At 38.6% G+C, this 23,060-nt stretch overlaps 1 protein-coding gene across 6 annotated transcripts in view; it reads right to left on the bottom strand.

Annotated features, from left to right (window-relative positions):
- rptor (regulatory associated protein of MTOR, complex 1) overlaps positions 1 to 22,436 on the bottom strand; it is a 442,693-nt gene extending 420,257 nt beyond the window's left edge. For all 6 annotated transcript variants that reach the window (XR_009818028.1, XR_009818029.1, XM_061988411.1 and 3 more), the window contains exons 1-2: positions 22,026 to 22,436; positions 4,394 to 4,562 (exon numbers count right to left, since the gene is read on the bottom strand). Coding sequence is in view for 4 of the 6 variants with exons in the window: in XM_061988411.1 (XP_061844395.1) it covers positions 4,394 to 4,555 (162 nt within the window). In the remaining 2 variants the exon portion in view is untranslated. The remainder of the gene's footprint in view (positions 1 to 4,393; positions 4,563 to 22,025) is intronic.
- Positions 22,437 to 23,060: the final 624 nt, after the last annotated feature.

Below are 23,060 nucleotides of genomic sequence, written 5' to 3'. Positions count from 1 at the left end.
AACGTTGAGAACTCAGTTAACACGCCTCGTCTGCATTATTTATAATTAGACAGACAACACACTTAATAGGAGCCATTTTGGGGTCTTTACATAAACACACAAATGGAAATGAAACGTCACATATCCCAGCATGCACCGCGCGCTTCTTCTACGGGGAAAAAAGATGGCGGCTGTTTACCGTAGTTGCGAGACCTAAACTTTATGAAAATGAATCTTAATATTCATCCATATATAAAGCGCACCGGGTTATAAGGCGCACTGTCAGCTTTTGAGAAAGTTTGTGGTTTTTAGGTGCGCCTTATAGTGCGGAAAATACGGTAAAACATTTAAATTACAATATATGCATGTGTTTTTGTATTTTGTTTAGCCTTTAAAAAAATGCATGCAACACCTATCACCACAACCCTGGCCACGTTACCCCCTGTCCCAAATAGATTGTTGTTCTGTGACATCACATGGACAAAGATAAGACCTTCTGGAGGAAAGTTCTGTGGTCAGATGAAACAAAAATTGAGCTGTTCAGTCACAATACCCAGCAATATGTTTGGAGGAGAAAATGTGAGACCTTTAATCCCAGGAACACCATGCCTACCGTGGTACAGGGTTTCCTGCAGCGCCACCACCTAAACTAAAGTCTTAACAAGCTGCTCCGCTTAGTTCTGCCTCTGCCTCTGTCAGTACGTCTCTGCAGCACCCAGCATTGTCCCACCCACAGAACCATCTGATTGGTTACACGCTGAGCGGTAACAGCCAATCAGCAGTGCGTATTCAGAGCGCATGGAGTCAGTGCTCCTTCGTTGGAGTGAGCAGAAAGGTAAGCATGAGGCAGCGGACTCTCCCCAAATTATAATAAACACTTCCAAGTCAACTACTAATAACATCACTATGAGCCCGTTGACGTTCTACAAACATAAGCGGCAGCTCAGTTCGCTTGCAATCCGTGAGGTGAAGGCTGTCTCTGATAGTTGATATAATAATGTAACTGCATCATAAAGCCTACATGAACTCCATGGTGTTCAGGGATGAATAGTCTCTCCTAATGCTATTGTACTATTTTTTTCAGCTATAGTTACATTAATCATTAGTAATGTAGCAGCCTAGTTTTGAATGGCAGGGTCCCTGCTATCACATGTTGATAAAAATATAACATTTACATAATAAAAATCAACTACAGGCTTCCTAAATGCTGTAATAAATTAAGCATGATGTTTTGAGCATGTGTCAGCATGTGGCCCCACTTTTAACTCTTTTTTTCAAACGCATATTGCAAACGCTTACTTACAGTAAGTCATTAATTTGACTTTGTAAGTAATTATTTTAGTATCTCAGATAACTCGGTCTGTTTTGTTTTTACTTTACGGGAAAAATATCGAGATATATATCGTATATTGCCATTCAGCAAATGGAGCGGAAAACACAACCAAAAGTTGTAGGCTTCTTCACGCGACGAAGCTGGCCTACGTCACCACAGTCTGTAGTCTGCAGGCCGAGTTACACCGATCCTTACACCCACCCACCCCCTTCCCTGGTCCCCTCCCCTTGGAGAGTCACCACCTTAAAGGGGAACATTATCACAATTTCAGAAGGGTTAAAACCATTAAAAATCAGTTCCCAGTGGCTTATTTTATTTTTTCGAAGTTTTTTTCAAAATTTTACCCATCACGCAATATCCCTAAAAAAAGCTTCAAAGTGCCTGATTTTAACCATCGTTATATACACCCGTCCATTTTCCTGTGACGTCACATAGTGATGCCGATACAAACAAACATGGCGGCTAGAACAGCAAGGTATAACGACATTAGCTCGGATTCAGACTCGGATTTCAGCGGCTTAAGCGATTCAACAGATTACGCATGTATTGAAACGGATGGTTGTAGTGTGGAGGCAGGTAGCAAAAACGAAATTGAAGAAGAAACTGAAGCTATTGAGCCATATCGGTTTGAACCGTATGCAAGCGAAACCGACGAAAACGACACGACAGCCAGCGACACGGGAGAAAGCGAGGACGAATTCGGCGATCGCCTTCTAACCAACGATTGGTATGTGTTTGTTTGACATTAAAGGAAACTAACAACTATGACGGCGTGGAAGAATGGCCGTGCGTGACCCGAGGGTCCCTGGTTCAATCCCCACCTAGTACCAACCTCGTCATGTCCGTTGTGTCCTGAGCAAGACACTTAACCCTTGCTCCTGATGGGTGCTGGTTAGCGCCTTGCATGGCAGCTCCCTCCATCAGTGTGTGAATGTGTGTGTGAATGGGTAAATGTGGAAGTAGTGTCAAAGCGCTTTGAGTACCTTGAAGGTAGAAAAGCGCTATACAAGTACAACCCATTTATCATTTATTTATAACTAGGTTTACAGCATATGAAATACATTTGGCAACAACATGCACTTTGAGAGTGCAGACAGCATCAATTAATATATTCTGTAGACATACCCTCATCCGCTCTCTTTTCCTGGGGGTCTGGCGGCAGATTTCTTTGACTTTATCGTTGGAAATGCATCTGCTTTGAGTGTCGCAGGATATCCACACATTCTTGCCATCTCTGTCATAGCATAGCTTCCGTCGGTAAAGTGTGCGGAACAAACGTCCAATTTCTTGCCACTTTCGCATCTTTGGGCCACTGGTGCAACTTGAATCCGTCCCTGTTCGTGTTGTTACACCCTCCGACAACACACCGACGAGGCATGATGTCTCCAAGGTACGGAAAACAGTCGAAAAAACGGAAAATAACAGAGCTGATTTGACTCGGTGTTTGTAATGTGTTTGAGAAAATGGCGGATTGCTTCCCGTTGTGACGTCATCGCTCCGAGAGCGAGTAATAGAAAGGCGTTTAATTCGCCAAAATTCACCCATTTAGAGTTCGGAAATCGGTTAAAAAAATATATGGTCTTTTTTCTGCAACATCAAGGTATATATTGACGCTTACATTGGTCTGGTGATAATGTTTCCCTTTAACTAACACATTTTCTGGGGGAAACACTGTGGTAGTATTATGCTCTGGGCCTGTTTTGCTGACAATGAAACTGGTACTTTACAGAGAGTAAATGGGACAATAAAAAAGGAGGATTTCCGCCAAATTCTTCAGGACAAGCTAAAATCATCAACCCGGAGGTTGGGTCTTGGGCGCAGTTGGGTGTTCCAACAGGACAATGACCCCAAACACATGTCAAAAGTGGTAAAGAAATGGCTAAATCAGGCCAGAATTAAGGTTTCATAATGGCCTTCCCAAAGTCCTGACTTAAACGTGTGGACAATGCTGAAAACCAACACATTTAGCTGAACTGCACCAATTTTGTCAAGACGAGTGGTCAAAAATTCAAGCAGAAGCTTGTGGATGGCTACCAAAAGCGCCTTATTGCAGTGAAACTTGCCAAGGGACATGTAACCAAATATTAACATTGGTGTATGTATACTTTTGACCCAGCAGATTTGCTCACATTTTCAATAGACCCATAATAAATTCATAAAAGAACCAAACTTCATGAATGTTTTTTGTGACGAACAAGTATGTGCTCCAATCACTATCACAAAAAAATAAGAGTTGTAGAAATTATTGGAAACTCAAGACAGCCATGACATTATGTCCTTCACAAGTGAATGTAAACTTTTGACCACGACTGTTAATTGGACTGATTTTAGCATCGTCAATGTACAAATGTGTCAAAGTGGACCACGCAGCCTTCTATTTTTCTGTATGCAGCCCTGGCTGGCAATAGTGTGGACCTCATTGATCTCCATTGGCTGTGAGAAACTAACTAACAAACAATGATTAGGTCAGATTAAGACAATCTTAATATGATACTATTTTGCTGCACAATATATGTAGCCCTTGCTGGGGATTAAAATCAGGTCGCACATACAAAATATGAATTTTAATGACCAAACAGGAGGTTAATTTCATTGCCAGTCAGGGCTACACCTCCCTCAAGCGATTGTTAATGAAGCAAAACTAAATTTTCCTGGATGCATTTTTTGTGCAGATGAATATTAATAGCAGCAGGGTGACAGAGTTAGTAATTACTCAAAATGAACCACAGCACATGTTTTTTATGCTAATGATTAACATGGCAGCATCTTGAGCTGTAGAGTTCATTTATGCAGCTCTTTCCAAACATAAAAACCTAACTCTGCGACACGGACTGCAATTAGGTCAATTTTGCTGTCAACTTCAAATCATTTCGATAAAAATTCTTGCATGACTTAAACTCTGTGTAGATTCTGTTGTATGTTTTGCTTGCATAATATAACAAATATATTTTAAAAAATCCCACTCCATTCTCCCCTTGAGTTAACAGATAAACATTCTGACCAGTTTTGCATCAAGAACCCCTGCAGATACACACCAGAGCACAGCAGAGGGCATTGTTGGAGGGAAAAGAAGATATTTACCCTGTCCTTCATCCTCCAGCTCTGTGCTAGCGCCTTGGAGCCCTCAATCTTCTCAGAGTGCCGTTTCTTCATGAAGGCCAAGGGCAGCTCCCAGTCATTCATGTCAGGCTCCTCCTCAGAGAGGCCGAGAGTTGAGAGAAGCAAGTCCGTATCCATTTTCATCAGGACCCTACAGAGGAAAATGCATACATGTTATTAACAACTGGATTGGTCAGTTAATATTGAGCTACATAAAAGTTGGAGCATATTCCAGAGTTATAATGAGACACATTGTGGACTAAACTGATGCTGCAGGTCAGAAAGGTCGCTGTTTGTGAAAAGTCAACCGAATAATCAAGCTCTGGAATTGTGAGCGGGCACAAGAGTCAAGAAATATGGAAAACATGCAAACCTTAGTGTTTTCCCTAACATTATATGAGGGGGGTGGCCACCCCCAAATATGTCAAGTTAATTCATCTTATCTACTCACTCTATTCCGTGTGGAGGAGCGATGGCTTACTGATTATATGACATAATAATTCTGACTTTGTGGGTAATTTTGGTTACACAAAAGGCATATTCCTCTCAAATATCGTTCACAAATTTGTCTAAATCTGTGTTAATGAGCACTTCATCTTTGTCAAGATAATCCATCCCACCTCACAGGTGTGCCTTAAGCTGAAAATGTACTCTGAAATTTGCAATTTTGCTTCATTGGGGGTCTGGGGGGTCAGAAAAGCAGTCAGTATCTGGTGTGACCACCATTTGCCTCATGCAGCGCAACACATCTTCGCATAGAGTTGATCAGGTTGTTGATTGTGGCCTGTGGAATGTTGGTCCACTCCTCTTCAATGGCTGTGCGAACTTGCTTTATGTTGGCAGGAACTGGAACACGCTGTCGTTTCCGCCGATCCACACCATCCCAAACATGCTCAATGGGTGACATGTCCGGTGAGTATGTTGGCCATGCAAGAACTGGGATATTTTCAGCTTCCAGGAATGGTGTACAGATCCATGCAACATGGGGCGTGCATTGTCATGATTCAACATAAGGGTCCTTCTCCAAGGTTTCTCATAGTCATTCACATCGACGTCCCACTGGGTTGTGAGTTTTTCCTTGCCCTTGTGGGGGCTCTGTACCGCGGATGTCGTTGTGGCTTGTGCAGCCCTTTGAGACACTTGTGATTTAGGGCTATATAAATAAACACTGATTGATTGATACATCTTTCCTGTTTGTCTGCTCCCAGACCGTGGTCCAGGAGCGCAGGGGAGACGTTCCCTCCAGGGCCGATGGATGTCGGGGGTAACGGTCCCTACAGTTCCGCTCTTTGGTCGGAATGACGAGGCCATCGATTTGTTACAACTCTTTATTTATGTTTTCCACAAAGCCAAACATCCACCATGCTATTAACACTCCTGAACATGCTAGCGCTCCCTCTCCTAACTTGCCCACTCACTTACATGCGTCACTCACCCCACATACCGCCATTCTTAAAGGGGAACACACAGCTTATGGCCATCACCAAGCCAGAGATGAAATGCTAGAGACACTGAGTGCCACTGTATTAAATGACATTGAAACTAACTTGCCAAATTCTAAGTTTGTTGGCATTATTTGCCATGAAAGTGTAGATGTGGCAGTGTTTAAACAACTGATGATCTACATACAGGTGAGAATAAACAATTCCATTTGTCATATACATGTATGCCCTGGCACACCATTATCATGACCGAAGCAAAAAACTTTTTACACTTTTATACTGAAATAAATACACCTACAACTTATTAAATGAAAATATAGAAAAAATACCGGCAGCAATAAAGTTTAAGTTAAAGTGACAATAATTGTCACACACACTAGGTGCGGTGAAATTATCCTCTGCATTTGACCCATCCCCACAGGGGAGCAGTGAGCAGCAGCGGTGGACACGCCCGGGAATAATTAAGTGATTTTACCCCCCAATTCCAACGCTTGCCGCTGAGTGCCAAGCAGGAAGGTAATGGGTCCCATTTTTATAGTCTTTGGTATGACTCGGCCGGGGTTTGAACTCACGAAGACCCCCCTTTTAGACCAGTTGATCTGCCATTTATTTTCTGCTCTGCCCCCCTCTCCTTTGTGGAGAGGGGGGCACAGATTCGGTGACCACAGATGAAGCACTAGCTGTCTAAAGTCGGGACTCAGAGTGGACCACTCGTCAGTGCATCAGTTGGGGACGTCTCTGCGCTGCTGACCTGTCTCCACTCAAGATGATCTCCTGCTGGCCCCACTATGGACTGGACTCTCACTATTATGTTGGATCCACTATGGACTGGACTCTCACTATTATGTTGGATCCACTATGGACTGGACTCTCACAATATTATGTTAGATCCACTATGTACTGGACTCTCACTATTATGTTAGATCCACTATGGACTGGACTCTCACAATATTATGTTAGATCCACTATGGACTGGACTCTCACAATATTATGTTAGATCTACTATGGACTGGACTCTCACACTATTATGTTAGATCCACTATGGACTGGACTCTCACACTATTATGTTAGATCCACTATGGACTAGACTCACATACTATTATGTTAGATCCACTATGGACTGGACTCTCACACTATTATGTTAGATCCACTATGGACTGGACTCTCACACTATCATGTTAGATCCACTATGGACTAGACTCACACACTATTGTTAGATCCACTATAGACTGGACTCTCACACTATTATGTTAGATCCACTATGGACTAGACTCACACACTATTATGTTAGATCCACTATGGAGTGGACTCTCACACTATTATGTTAGATCCACTATGGACTGGACTCTCACCATATTATGTTAGATCCACTATGGACTGGACTTTCACACCATTAAATTAGAACCAGTATGGACTGGACTCGCACACTATTATGTTAGATCCACTATGGACTGGACTCTCACACTATTATGATAGATCCACGATGGACTGGACTCGCACACTATTATGTTAGATCCACTATGGACTGGACTCTCACACTATTATGTTAGATCCACTATGGACTGGACTCTCACACTATTATGTTAGATCTACTATGGACTGGACTCTCACATATTTTGCTAGATCCACTCGACGTCCATTGCACCGGTCGCCCGGGGGGGGTGGGGGGGGGTGGGTCACATCTGCGGTCTTTTCTAAGGTTTCTCATTGTCATCCCATTGGTTTTTTTTTTTCTTGCCCTGATGTGGGATCTGAGCCGAGAATGTCGTTGTGACTTGTGCAGCCCTTTGAGACACTCGTGATTTAGGGCTATATAAGTAAACATTGACTGATTGATTGAACACTGTCACAGCTAAATTCTAGTTCATTATCTAGCTGAATTTGACAGCTGTTTTTCCACTTACAGAACAATTCCATGGGGTCAAAGAAGAGGATGTAATCATGTTTAAGACTATGTTTAAAAAGAAGAAGATGTAAACATGTTTAAGACTGTGTTTAAAAAGAAGAGGATGTGAACATGTTTAAGACTATGTTTACAAAGAATAGGATGTAAACAAGTTTAAAAAGAAGAGGATGTAAACAGGTTTAAGACTATGTTTTAGGGCTGAAACGACGCGTCGACGTAGTCGACGTCATCGGTTACGTAAATACGTCGACGCCGTTTTTGTGCGTCGACGCGTCGCATATTTACGTCACACTACTGTCATGGCGTAGCGCAAAGCAGACGATGCGAGCGGTGCGAGAGGAAAAAAGCACGCCAAAAGTTGTCAAAAGTGTGGGAGTATTTCAATAAACGGCCTAAAAAGAAACGCTACTTTTACTCCGCTACTTTTATCTACATTCAGCTGGCTACTCGCTACTAATTTTTATCGATCTGTTAATGCACGCTTTGTTTTTTTGGTCTGTCAGACAGACCTCCATAGTGCCTGCGTTTCAACAAATACAGTCACCGGTGACGTTCACTCCGTTCCACCAATCAGATGCAGTCACTGGTGACGTTGGACCAATCAAACAGAGCCAGGGGTCACATGACCTGACTTAAACAAGTTGAAAAACGTATTCGGGTGTTACCATTTAGTGGTCAATTGTACGAAATATGTACTGTACTGTGCAATCTACTAATAAAAGTTCCAATCAATCAATCAAAAGTGTGAAGGAAAAAAGACCCTTTTTTATTTCAACCGTACATTCCGTCAAAAGCCTAAAGACTGACTGCACAGTTCCTGTCTTCACAATAAAAGTGCCGCTCCATCGCGCCTGCGATTTCAAAATAAGAGTCTCCGAAAGCCAGCGCAAACAAGCTAGCAAGCTACGGAGTTTGCCGCCAATGTATTTCTTGTAAAGTGTATAAAAACAAATATAGAAGCTGGATAAATAAGATGCCAAAAACCAACCACTTTAATGTGGTATTAGACAGAAAGGAGGAACTTTTTTTCTCCTCTATTTGAAAACGTGGACGTTATCAGTAGGGCTGAAACGACGCGTCGACGTAGTCGACGTCATCGGTTACGTAAATACGTCGAGGACGTTTTTGTTCGTCGACGCGTCGCATATTTACGTCACACTACCGTCATGGCGGAGCGCAAAGCAGACGATGCGAGCGGTGCGAGCGAGGGGAAAAAAGCACGCCAAAAGTCGTCAAAAGTGTGGGAGTATTTCAATAAACGGCCTAAGAAGAAACGCTACTTTTACTCCGCTACTTTTATCTACATTCAGCTCGCTACTCGCTACTAATTTTTATCGATCTGTTAATGCACGCGTTGTTTGTTTTGGTCTGTCAGACAGACCTTCATAGTGCCTGCCTTACTGGTGACGTTTCACTTCGTTCCACCAATCAGATGCAGTCACTGGTGACGTTGGACCAATCAAACAGAGCCAGGGGTCACATGACCTGACTGGCTCCGAGCTAACTTCGGGTGTTACCATTTAGTGGTCAATTGTATGGAATATGCACTGTACTGTGCAATCTACTAATAAAAGTTCCAATCAATCAATCAAAAGTGTGAAGGAAAAAAGACCCTTTTTTTATTTCAACCGTAAAGACTGACTGCACAGTTCCTGTCTTCACAATAAAAGTCCCGCTCCATCGCGCCTGCGCTTTCAAAATAAGAGTCTCCGAAAGCCAGCGCAAACAAGCTAGCAAGCTACGGAGTTTGCCGCCAATGTATTTCTTGTAAAGGGTATAAAAACGAATATGGAAGGTGGACAAATAAGATGCCAAATAACAACCACTTTCATGTGGTATTAGACAGAAAGGAGGAACTTTTTTTCTCCTCCATTTGAAAACGTGGACGTTACCAGCACTACTTCCTGATTACAATCAATGCAAGTCATCAGAATCAGGTAATACACCAACTTATATTCTTGTCTTCATGAAAGAAAGGAATCTATATGTTAAACATGCATGTATATTCATTAAAACACCTTTAACATATAAACAAAAACGGCAAAATAAATAAATATAAATTATATACTGTATATATCAATGTATGTATATATATATATGTGTGTGTGTGTGTGTGTGTGTGTGTGTGTGTGTGTGTGTATATATATATATATATATATATATACACACATACACACATATATATATATATATATATATATATATATACACATATATATATATATATATATATATATATATATATATATATATATATATATATGATATGTGTGTGTATGTTACTCAGTACTTGAGTAGTTTTTTCACAACATACTTTTTACTTTTACTCAAGTAAATATTTGGGTGACTACTCCTTACTTTTACTTGAGTAATAAATCTCTAAAGTAACAGTACTCTTACTTGAGTACAATTTCTGGCTACTCTACCCACCTCTGCTAATAATGTTGTTGTATGCACACTGTGTCGAACGGAAATGGCCTATCATAGCAGCACAAAGGCAGCGTTCTTGCCATCACCATCAACTAGTCAATCGTCCGCGTGAGTATACGTTGTCATCATTACACAAAAACATGAATGTGTCATTTGTATCTGCGTTGTAAATTCATAAACTAAAGCACCGTTTCGCTCTGAGAGGAGCGTTTGGCGTGCCTGTTCAGTGTTTACAAAGACGCGCTCCTCTTTAACGCTAACGTTAATTAGTTGTGCAAATACCTTTTACAACATTAACAATTACGTATACTATGTACAAACGAACAATTAACTTTCACTTTAATCATACTATCATTGTTGTGTTATTAAGCAAAATAAGCAAAAGTTTTACTTTTGTTGAAATGTTTACACTGTTACAGAATATTTCGTTTTGCACTTTTTTGTATTGGATGTTTATCTTTATTTTTGCACATTTTAGCAAATAAGCAATACTTTTACTTTTGTTGAAATGTTTACACTGTTGTTACAGAATATTTCCGTTTTGCACTTTTTTTAATTGGATGTTTATCTTTATTTTTGCACATTTTAAAGCAAAATAAGCAATACTTTTACTTTTGAAATGCTTATACTATTGCAGAATATTAAGATTTGCACTGGATGTTTACATTTATATTTGCACATTAAAAGCAAATAAGCTAGTTTTAATTTTGTTAAATGTTTACATTGTTACAGAATATTTTGTCATGTTGTTGTCAATGTTGACTGAGTGGCCATACTTTTTTTTTTGTAAATAAAAGCCATGCCTTTTGAAAAAACTGGCCTACATTTATTTTTTCATCTTCATTTTAAATAAAAAAAATAATCGGTAAAAGGAAAAATAATCTATAGATTAATCGAAAAAAATAATCTATAGATTAACCGATTAATCGAAAAAATAATCTATAGATTAATCGATAGAAAAATAATCGTTGGCTGCAGCCTTAGTTATCAGCAATACTGTCTGATTACAATCAATGCAAGTCATCAGAATCAGGTAATACACCAACTTATATTCTTGGCTTCATGAAAGAAAGGAATCTATATGTGATAAACATGCATGTATATTCATTAAAACACCTTTAACATGTAAACAAAAACGGCAAAATAAATAAATATAAATTATATACTGTATATATCAATGTATGTATATATATATATACCGTATTTTCCGCACTATAAGGCGCACCGGATTATTAGCCGCACCTTCTATGAATTACATATTTCATAATTTTGTCCACCAATAAGCCGCCCCGGACTATAAGCCGCGCCTACGCTGCGCTAAAGTGAATGTCAAAAAAACGCTGCGCTAAAGTGAATGTCAAAAAAACAGTCAGATAGTTCAGTCAAACTTTAATAATATATTGAAAACCAGCGTTCTAACAACTCTGTCCCAAAATGTACGCAAATGTGCAATCACAAACATAGTAAAATTCAAAATGGTGTAGAGCAATAGCAACATAATGTTGCTCGAACGTTAATGTCACAACACACAAAATAAACATAGCGCTCACCTTCTGAAGTTATTCTTCATTCGTAAATCCTTCGAATTCTTCGTCTTCGGTGTCCGAATTGAAAAGTTGCGCAAGCGTGGTATCCAAAATGGCCGGTTCCGTCTCGTCGAAGTCATCGGAGTCAGTGTCGCTGTTGTTCTGTGAATCCTGCCTTCCGGAAAGCTCGGACCACAGTTGTGACCGAAATATCTGCCCAGGCATTTACGATCCACTGGCAAATGTTGGCGTATGTCGTCCGGCGCTGTCTGCCCGTCTTAGTGAAGGTGTGTTCGCCTTCGGAGCTGTGTGAAAAAAGCCACCCGGCCTCTTCGCGTAAACTTCCCTTAACCACTCGCTCATCTTTTCTTCATCCATCCATCCCTTCGAGTTAGCTTTTATGATGACGCCGGCTGGAAAGGTCTCTTTTGGCAAGGTCTTCCTTTTGAATATCACCATGGGTGGAAGTTAGCATGGCAAGCTAGAACCACAGTGAAGGATGACTTCTCATTCCCTGTGGTGCGAATATTCACCGTACGTGCTCCCGTTCCACAGTGCGGTTCACAGGAATATCAGTTGCTGTGAAATACGGTAGTAATCCGTGTGCGGATGGAGAGATTGCGTCTTTTTATGAACCGGATCCTTTTCGCTTAGTAGGAGCCATTTTGTGGTCTTTACAGATGTAAACAGGAAATGAAACGTACGGTGATATCCGCGCGTTTTTTCTTCTTCTTCCGGGGGCGGGCGGTAGCTTACAGTAGAAGAAGAAGCGCTTCCTGTTCTATGGGGGCGGGTGCTTACCTTGGCGGTTGCTTGCGTAGAAGAAGAAGCGCTTCCTGTTCTACCGGGAAAAAAGATGGCGGAAAATACGGTATATATATATATATATATATATATACCGTATTTTCCGCACTATAAGGCGCACCTAAAAACCACAAATTTTCTCAAAAGCTAACAGTGCGCCTTATAACCCGGTGCGCTTTATTACGATTCATTTTCATAAAGTTTCGATCTCGCAACTTCGGTAAACAGCCGCCATCTTTTTTCCCGGTAGAACAGGAAGAAAATTTGTGGTTTTTAGGTGCGCCTTATAGTGCGGAAAATACGGTATATATATATATATATATATATACCGTATTTTCCGCACTATAAGGCGCACCTAAAAACCAAAATTTTTCTCAAAAGCTGACAGTGCGCCTTATAACCCGGTGCGCTTTATTACGATTCATTTTCATAAAGTTTCGATCTCGCAACTTCGGTAAACAGCCGCCATCTTTTTTCCCGGTAGAACAGGAAGCGCTTCTTCTTCTACGCAAGCAACCGCCAAGGAAAGCACCCGCCCCCATAGAACAGGAAGCGCTTCTTCTTCTACTGTAAGCTACCGCCCGCCCCCGGAAGAAGAAGAAAAAACGCGCGGATATCACCGTACGTTTCATTTCCTGTTTACATCTGTAAAGACCACAAAATGGCTCCTACTAAGCGATCCGGTTCATAAAAAGACGCAATCTCTCCATCCGCACACGGATTACTACCGTATTTCACAGCTGATATTCCTGTGAACCGCACTGTGGAACGGGAGCACGTACGGTGAATATTCGCACCACAGGGAATGAGAAGTCATCCTTCACTGTGGTTCTAGCTTGCCATGCTAACTTCCACCCATGGTGATATTCAAAAGGAAGACCTTGCCAAAAGAGACCTTTCCAGCCGGCGTCATCATAAAAGCTAACTCGAAGGGATGGATGGATGAAGAAAAGATGAGCGAGTGGTTAAGGGAAGTTTACGCGAAGAGGCCGGGTGGCTTTTTTCACACAGCTCCGAAGGCGAACACACCTTCACTAAGACGGGCAGACAGCGCCGGACGACATACGCCAACATTTGCCAGTGGATCGTAAATGCCTGGGCAGATATTTCGGTCACAACTGTGGTCCGAGCTTTCCGGAAGGCAGGATTCACAGAACAACAGCGACACTGACTCCCGATTACTTCGACGAGACGGAACCGGCCATTTTGGATACCACGCTTGCACAACTTTTCAATTCGGACACCGAAGACGAAGAATCCGAAGGATTTACGAATGAAGAATAACTTCAGAAGGTGAGCGCTATGTTTATTTTGTGTGTTGTGACATTAACGTTCGAGCAACATTATGTTACTATTGCTCTACACCATTTTGAATTTTACTATGTTTGTGATTGCACATTTGCGTACATTTTGGGACAGAGTTGTTAGAACGCTGGTTTTCAATATATTATTAAAGTTTGACTGAACTATCTGACTGTTTTTTTGACATTCCCTTTAGCGCAGCATAGGCGCGGCTTATAATCCGGGGCGGCTTATTGGTGGACAAAGTTATGAAATATGTAATTCATTGAAGGTGCGGCTAATAATCCGGTGCGCCTTATAGTGCGGAAAATACGGTATATATACACACACACACACACACACACACACACACAGGTAAAAGCCAGTAAATTAGAATATTTTGAAAAACTTGATTTATTTCAGTAATTGCATTCAAAAGGTGTAACTTGTACATTATATTTATTCATTGCACACAGACTGATGCATTCAAATGTTTATTTCATTTAATTTTGATGATTTGAAGTGGCAACAAATGAAAATCCAAAATTCCGTGTGTCACAAAATTAGAATATAACTTAAGGCTAATACAAAAAAGGGATTTTTAGAAATGTTGGCCAACTGAAAAGTATGAAAATGAAAAATATGAGCATGTACAGTACTCAATACTTGGTTGGAGCTCCTTTTGCCTCAATTACTGCGTTAATGCGGCGTGGCATGGAGTCGATGAGTTTCGCGGCGATGACCAAGAAGAACGCGGAGTTGGAATATAATTACAACATTTTATGTACATATTTATATACAGATTTTAACAATTAGTGATTCACTGCAATATATTTATTAATTGTGGTTCTTACAAAAAATATATCTTATAAAATATAAAAGCTAAAATGTCTCTTAAAGCTCTGCCCCTTTAATTAGTGAATACTAAATAATTTAACTTTAGCCTACTACTACAACCATATTATTTACCAGCAACATGAAGTGAAACAGAGGCAGAGGTGTCCTGCCACAGTCAGTCAACCTCCTCCTCCTCCTCCTCCTCCTCCTCCTGCTGCTGCTGCTGAACAGGTCGCACCTGTGGTCCGAACTGTAGGCCTACCTCCTCTCCAAGTCGAGCCCTTTTCGGCCGTTGAAAATATTTTTCTATACTCATCTGTGTGAAGGAGTGAACATCCAACATTAGAATTTATTACTAACGAGCAGAACCGCTCTATGTACAGTGCCGTCTAACCTTAAGCGGCAGCAGCTCAACACATGCAGGGTTCAACATTAAGGTTTTTTTCTACTTGCCTGACTTCTCAAATCTACTTGCCCCAATATTTTTACTTGTCCTGCCTAGGTTTTTTTCTGGCTGTGTAGTGCTCATGGCTTATATCTTAATAGAATCCTTCCCGTTGACTATTTACAACACTACACAGTATTTATTATTATTATTATTATTATTATCTATAATTGCATTTAAATGGCATTGCATACATGTAAAATTAAATGCTATTTCACATTATTTGACCAGTAGCAGTTACACTCATCTGAACAGGTCAGCCACCTGTTTAAAGCCCAATCACAGTTGAAATCTTGAAATGAATGGTCTTTAATGGCCAAAACATTAACCTGGACAACATTTTAACAGCTGGTTGGCTCAGATTTTATTATTTTCATTGCATTCACATGCTGCAGTGGACAGTGGACAATTTAGCTTCAGTCCATGTGTGTTTATTGACAACATGGTTATAACCTGGACACGTTAGCTCGTCGGTATTGTAACACGTGACTGTTACTACGAGCGTCTGCCCCGGGCCACGAGTCAAACAGCGGCGGTGTTAATGAAGCAGCGTCAGGCTGCTCACCGTCAGTGAAACGCTCGGTGAAATCACGGATTAACGTTAAATATATGACGAGCCGCGAGCGATGCAGCTATAACCTATCTACTAGTGATGGGTTGATGAGGCGTCATGAAGCGTTTTGACACATTGCAAAACTGTATTGATACTGTGTCGATACTGTGTCACTAAATAATGACATCTGCTGGACATTAAAAATCCCTACAGGCAACCTATGGACCGACTCAACTGACACTGATTTTATGACCTAGTACAGTGGTTCTCAAATGGGGGTACGCGAACCCCTGGGGGTACTTGAAGGTATGCCAAGGGGTACGTGAGATTTTTTAAAAATATTCTAAAAATAGCAACAATTCAAAAATCCTTTATATATTTATTGAATAATACTTCAACAAAATATGAATGTAAGTTCATAAACTCAGTGAAGCACAAGCTCAGGTTTGTCACTAAAATGTCTGTCAAAAAGAACTGTGAAAAGAAATGTAACTATGCAATATTCAGTGTTGACAGCTAGATTTTTTGTGGACATGTTCCATAAATATTGATGTTAAAGATTTATTTTTTTTGTGAAGAAATTTTTAGAATTAAGTTCATGAATCCAGATGGATCTCTAATACAATCCCCAAAGAGGGCACTTTAAGTTGATTATTACTTCTAGGTGTAGAAATCTTTATTTATAATTGAATCACTTGTTTATTTTTCAACAAGTTTTTAGTTATTTTTATATCTTTTTTTTCCAAATAGTTCAAGAAAGACCACTACAAATGAGCAATATTTTGCACTGTTATACAATTTAATAAATCAGAAACTGATGACATAGTGCTGTATTTTACTTCTTTATCTTTTTTTTTTCAACCAAAAATGCTTTGCTCTGATTAGGGGGTACTTGAATTTAAAAAAAAATCACAGGGGGTACATTGCTGAAAAAAGGTTGAGAACCACTGACCTAGTATATACAATAATATAAACCAAGTCATTGTATTTCATTTAGGATTATTTCATAACTTCATTTAAATAAAAATATATTTTTTGTCTTTTTTAGATACAGTCAAATAATGTGAACATGTATCATAACATGGAAATCTAAGAGAACGTGTTGTGAATGAGGATGCTTGTGGACCTGGAAATTATTATTTATTTATTTTTACACATTTTTATTTAAAAAAAAACAGTTTTTCCAACGTATTCAATTTTAGACGCTTTCCCTTCTTAGTTATTATTTCTCCGGCTGTAGAAAAGAGCCGCTCACAGGGCACAGAGGAGGCGTCAGTGCGACACAGTTCGCGTATCGGTCACGTGACCAAAACAGCTCATGATCGGTCACGTGACTTTCTAAAAGCGGTACGCGCACCGACACAGGGTTTCGCTCTATGAGCTCGACGCATGCGCCGATGCATCGGTGTTGCCGGACCCATCACTACTATCTACCTATAACACCTGTAAAAATGAAGCAATGCTACCACGCTAGCAAGCGTTAGCTAGCCGGCTATGAGCCACCAAGCTGCTAACTGTCGCCAAAAGGCACCATTTAAGTTTTTTTCCCCATGGCATCCTGGATCAAGGCTTTTAGCAGCTTTTGGACGTTTGAGGTAGAAACGTAGGAAGCGCCATCATTATGAAAAGTAGCCGGCGAGTATTTTGATTCCGTCCGTCCGTCCGTCCCTCTTCTTCTTCTTCTTCTTCTGGCCCACCAGGTGAATTAAGTGCTATTGCATAGTGCATAGTAGGCTACCGCCACCTACTGCACCTGAGGTGCAACTACAAGCAACATTCACAGACAGTCCCATTGCTTTTATGAGCGGTCGACCGAGTCAAAAGCCGAAAAATCCATTTGTGGCGGACGTAATTCTTTCGTGGCGGGCCGCCACAAATAAATGAATGTGTGGGAAACACTATATATATGTGTGTGTGTGTGTGTATGTATGTATATATATATATGTGTGTGTGTATATATATATATATATATATATATATATATATATATATATATATATATATATATATATATATATATATATGATATGTGTGTGTATGTTACTCATCAGTTACTCAGTACTTGAGTAGTTTTTTCACAACATACTTTTTACTTTTACTCAAGTAAATATTTGGGTGACTACTCCTTACTTTTACTTGAGTAATAAATCTCTAAAGTAACAGTACTCTTACTTGAGTACAATTTCTGGCTACTCTACCCACCTCTGCTAATAATGTTGTTGTATGCACACTGTGTCCAGCGGAAATGGCCTATCATAGCAGCACAACGGCTGTGAACGAACATTTGAAAAGAAAACACCCGACAGCGTTCTTGCCATCACCATCAACTAGTCAATCGTCCGCGTGAGTATACGTTGTCATCATTACACAAAAACATGAATGTGTCATTTGTATCTGCGTTGTAAATTAATAAACTAAAGCACCGTTTCGCTCTGAGAGGAGCGTTTGGCGTGCCTGTTCAGTGTTTACAAAGACGCGCTCCTCTTTAACGCTAACGTTAATTAGTTGTGCAAATACCTTTTACAACATTAACAGTTACATATACTATGTACAAACGAACAATTAACTTTCACTTTAATCATACTATCATTGTTGTGTTATTAAGCAAAATAAGCAATACTTTTACTTTTGTTGAAATGTTTACACTGTTGTTACAGAATATTTCGTTTTGCACTTTTTTGTATTGGATGTTTATCTTTATTTTTGCACATTTTAGCAAATAAGCAATACTTTTACTTTTGTTGAAATGTTTACACTGTTGTCACAGAATATTTCAGTTTTGCACTTTTTTGTATTGAATGTTTATCTTTATTTTTGCACATTTTAAAGCAAAATAAGCAATACTTTTACTTTTGAAATGCTTATACTATTGCAGAATATTAAGATTTGCACTGGATGTTTACATTTATATTTGCACATTAAAAAGCAAATAAGCTACTTTTAATTTTGTTAAATGTTAAAAGTTTTAAATGTTTACATTGTTACAGAATATTTTGTCATGTTGTTGTCAATGTTGACTGAGTGGCCATACTTTTTTTTTTTGTAAATAAAAGCCATGCCTTTTGAAAAAATTGGCCTACATTTATTTTTTCATCTTTATTTTAAATAAAAAAATAATCGGTAAAAGGAAAAATAATCTATAGATTAATCGAAAAAAAGAGTCTATAGATTAACCGATTAATCAAAAAAATAATCTATAGATTAATCGATAGAAAAATAATCGTTAGCTGCAGCCTTACTATGTTTACAAAGAAGAGGATGTAAACATGTTTAAGACTATGTTTACAAAGAAGGGGATGTAAACATGTTCAAGGCTCTGTTTAAAAAGAAGAGGATGTAAACATAATTAAAAAGAAGAGGACGTAAACATGTTTAAGACTATCATAAACTTTTTAAACATAGTCTTGAACATGTTTACATCATCTTCTTTTAAACACAGTCAGACATGTTTACATCCTCTTCTTTTTAAACATAGTCGGACTATGTCTGAAAAGAAGAGGATGTAAACATAATTAAAAAGAAGAGGATGTAAACATGATTAAAAAGAAGAGGATGTAAACATGTTTAAAAAGAAGAGGATGTAAACATGTTTAAAAAGAAGGGGATGTAAACATAGTCAGACTATGTTTAAAAAGAAGAGGATGTAAACATAATTAAAAAGAAGAGGATGTAATCATGTTTAAGACTGTCATAGTCTTAAACAGGTTCACATCCTCTTCTTTTTAAACAGTCTTGAACATGTTTACATCCTCTTCTTTTTAAACATACTCAGACATGTTTACATCCTCTTCTTTTTAAACATAGTCAGACTATGTTTAAAAAGAAGAGCATGTAAACATGTTTAAAAAGAAGAGGATGTAAATGTGTTTAAAAAGAAGGGGATGTAAACATGTTCAAGGCTGTTTAAAAAGAAGAGGATGTAAACACAATTAAAAAGAAGAGGATATAACATGTTTAAGACTATCATAGTCTTAAACATGTTCACATCCTCTTCTTTTTAAACATAGTCTTGAACATGTTTACAGCCTCTTCTTTTGAAACATGTTTACATCCTCTTCTTTTTAAACATAGTCTTAAACATGTTTACATCCTCCTCTTTTTAAACATAGTATTAATCATGTTTACATCCTCTACTTTTTAAACATAGTCAGGCTATGTTTAAAAAGAAGAGGATGTAAACATGATTCAAAGAAGAGGATGTAAACATGTTTAAAAAGAAGAGGATGTAAACATGTTCAAGGCTATGTTTAAAAAGAGGAGGATGTAAACATGTTTAAGACTATGTTTAAAAGGAAGAGGATGTAAACCTGGTTAAAAAGAGGAGGATGTAAACATGTTTAAGACTATGTTTAAAAAGAAGGGGATGTAAACATGTTCAAGGCTATGTTTAAAAAGAAGAGGATGTAAACATAATTAAAAAGAAGAGGATGTAAACATAATTAAAAAGAAGAGGACGTAAACATGTTTAAGACTATCATAAACTTTTTAAACATAGTCTTGAACATGTTTACATCCTCTTCTTTTTAAACATAGTCAGACATGTTTACATCCTCTTCCTTTTAAACATAGTCAGACTATGTTTAAATAGAAGAGGATGTAAACATAATTAAAAAGAAGAGGATGTAATCATGTTTAAGACTATCATAGTCTTGAACATAGTCTGACTATGTTTAAAAAGAAGAGGATGTAAACATAATTAAAAAGAAGAGGATGTAATCATGTTTAAGACTGTCATAGTCTTAAACAGGTTCACATCCTCTTCTTTTTAAACAGTCTTGAACATGTTTACATCCTCTTCTTTTTAAACATAGTCAGACATGTTTACATCCTCTTCTTTTTAAACATAGTCAGACTATGTTTAAAAAGAAGAGCATGTAAACATGTTTAAAAATAAGAGGATGTAAATGTGTTTAAAAAGAAGGGGATGTAAACATGTTCAAGGCTGTTTAAAAAGAAGAGGATGTAAACATAATTAAAAAGAAGAGGATGTAAACATGTTTAAGACTATCATAGTCTTAAACATGTTCACATCCTCTTCTTTTTAAACATAGTCTTGAACATGTTTACAGCCTCTTCTTTTGAAACATGTTTACATCCTCTTCTTTTTAAACATAATCTTAAACATGATTACATCCTCCTCTTTTTAAACATAGTATTAATCATGTTTACATTCTCTTCTTTTTAAACATAGTCAGGCTATGTTTAAAAAGAAGAGGATGTAAACATGATTAAAAGAAGAGGATGTAAACATGTTTAAAAAGAAGAGGATGTAAACATGTTTAAGACTATGTTTAAAAAGAGGAGGATGCAAACATGTTTAAGACTATGTTTAAAAAGAAGAGGATGTAAACCTGGTTAAAAAGGAGGATGTAAACATGTTTAAGAATATGTTTAAAAAGAAGAGGATGTAAACATGTTTAAGACTATGTTTAAAAAGAAGAGGATGTGAACATGTTTACAAAGAACAGTATGTAAACATGTTTAAAAAGAAGAGTATGTAAACATATTTAAGACTATTTTTAAAAAGAAGAGGATGTAAACATGTTTAAAAAGAGGAGGATGTAAACATGTTTAGGACTATGTTTAAAAAGAGGAGGGGGTAAACATGTTTAAGACTATGTTTAAAAAGAAGAGAATGTAAACATGTTTAAAAAGAAGCGGATGTAAACATGTTTAAAAAGAAGAGTATGTAAACATATTTAAGACTATTTTTAAAAAGAAGAGAATGTAAACATGTTTAAAAAGAGGAGGATGTAAACATGTCTAGGACTATGTTTAAAAAGAGGAGGGGGTAAACATGTTTAAGACTATGTTTAAAAAGAAGAGAATGTAAACATGTTTAAAAAGAAGCGGATGTAAACATGTTTAAAAAGAAGAGTATGTAAACATATTTAAGACTATTTTTAAAAAGAAGAGGATGTAAACATGTTTAAAAAGAGGAGGATGTAAACATGTTTAAGACTATGTTTAAAAAGAGGAAGGGGTAAACATATTTAAGACTATGTTTAAAAAGAAGAGGATGTAAACATGTTTAAAAAGAAGAGTATGTAAACATGTTTAGAAAGAAGAGGATGTAAACATGTTTAAAAAGAATTGGATGTAAACATGTTCAAGACTGTTTAAAAAGAAGAGTAAGTAAACATGTTCAAGACTATGTTTAAAAAGAAGAGGATGTAAACATGTTTAAGACTGTTTAAAAAGAAGAGTAAATAAACATGTTGAAGACTGTGTTTAAAAAGAAGAGGATGTAAACATGTTTAAAAAGAAGAGTAAGTAAACATGTTCAAGACTGTGTTTAAAAAGAAGAGTATGTAGACATGTTCAAGACTGTGTTTAAAAAGAAGAGTAAGTAGACATGTTCAAGACTGTGTTTAAGCAGCGTGTGCAGACCTTGGCGTGCAGGGATGGTCCACGATGGCCGGGAAAGCTCTTCGCCTGGGGACGATGACGGACACCGTAGCACAAAGAATGCCGTTGAGGAGGTTGTAGGACAGCGTCCACAGTCTGTACAGGATGTCGAAGCCGTCGAGTCCGAGTCGCGCGGCGGCGTGTTTGCAGGCGAGGCCACGGCTCCTCGCTATGGGAAGGGGCTGGAGACGAGGCCCATCTTCACGCGGACAGTCTGCCACAGCCACGCCAGCTACCGCGCGCACTCAGCGACAGTCGGGCCTGCACCGTCCTCTGCCACCAGCCGGGTCGCCGTCCGACACTTTAGGCGAGGTTTGGCGTGTAAATGCCACACAATTCCCACTAATGGTCAGCACAGGCTCCTCATCCGCACTCCTGCTAGGGCGCCGCCATCTTGGGTTGTACCCACAATGCACTGTTGGCGCGAAGCTGTCATGTGACGTCATCACTGCTCCTGCACAGCAGGGGTGTCCTAACTTTTTCCACTGAGAGCCGGGGCCATTTTGATCTTTTTTATTTTAAAAAGCTAATACGATATATGTATAAAAACTATACATTTAGGCTTGATCCCAAATGGTCTTGGTCAAAAAATATAAAAAATGTGTCTGATTGATTGAGACTTTTATCAGTAGATTGCACTGTTCAGTACATATTCCGTACAATTGACCACTAAATGGTAACAGACCAATACGTTTTTCAACTTGTTTAAGTCGGGGTGATTCATGATACAGATGTATACTATCATCATAATACAATCATCACCCAAGTTAATCATCAGAGTATATACAAACCCCCTTTCCATATGAGTTGGGAAATTGTGTTAGATGTAAATATAAACGGAATACAATGATTTGAAAATCATTTTCAACCTATATTCAGTTGAATATGCTACAAAGACAACATATTTGATGTTCAAACTGATAAACATTTTTTTTGTTGTTGCAAATAATCATTAACTTTAGAATTTGATGCCAGCAACACATGACAAAGAAGTTGGGAAAGGTGGCAAGAAATACT

This window comes from Nerophis lumbriciformis, linkage group LG27, assembly GCF_033978685.3.
Source record: "Nerophis lumbriciformis linkage group LG27, RoL_Nlum_v2.1, whole genome shotgun sequence".
Taxonomy (NCBI): Eukaryota; Metazoa; Chordata; class Actinopteri; order Syngnathiformes; family Syngnathidae; genus Nerophis; species Nerophis lumbriciformis.
This window is presented reverse-complemented; position numbering and strand designations above follow the sequence as displayed.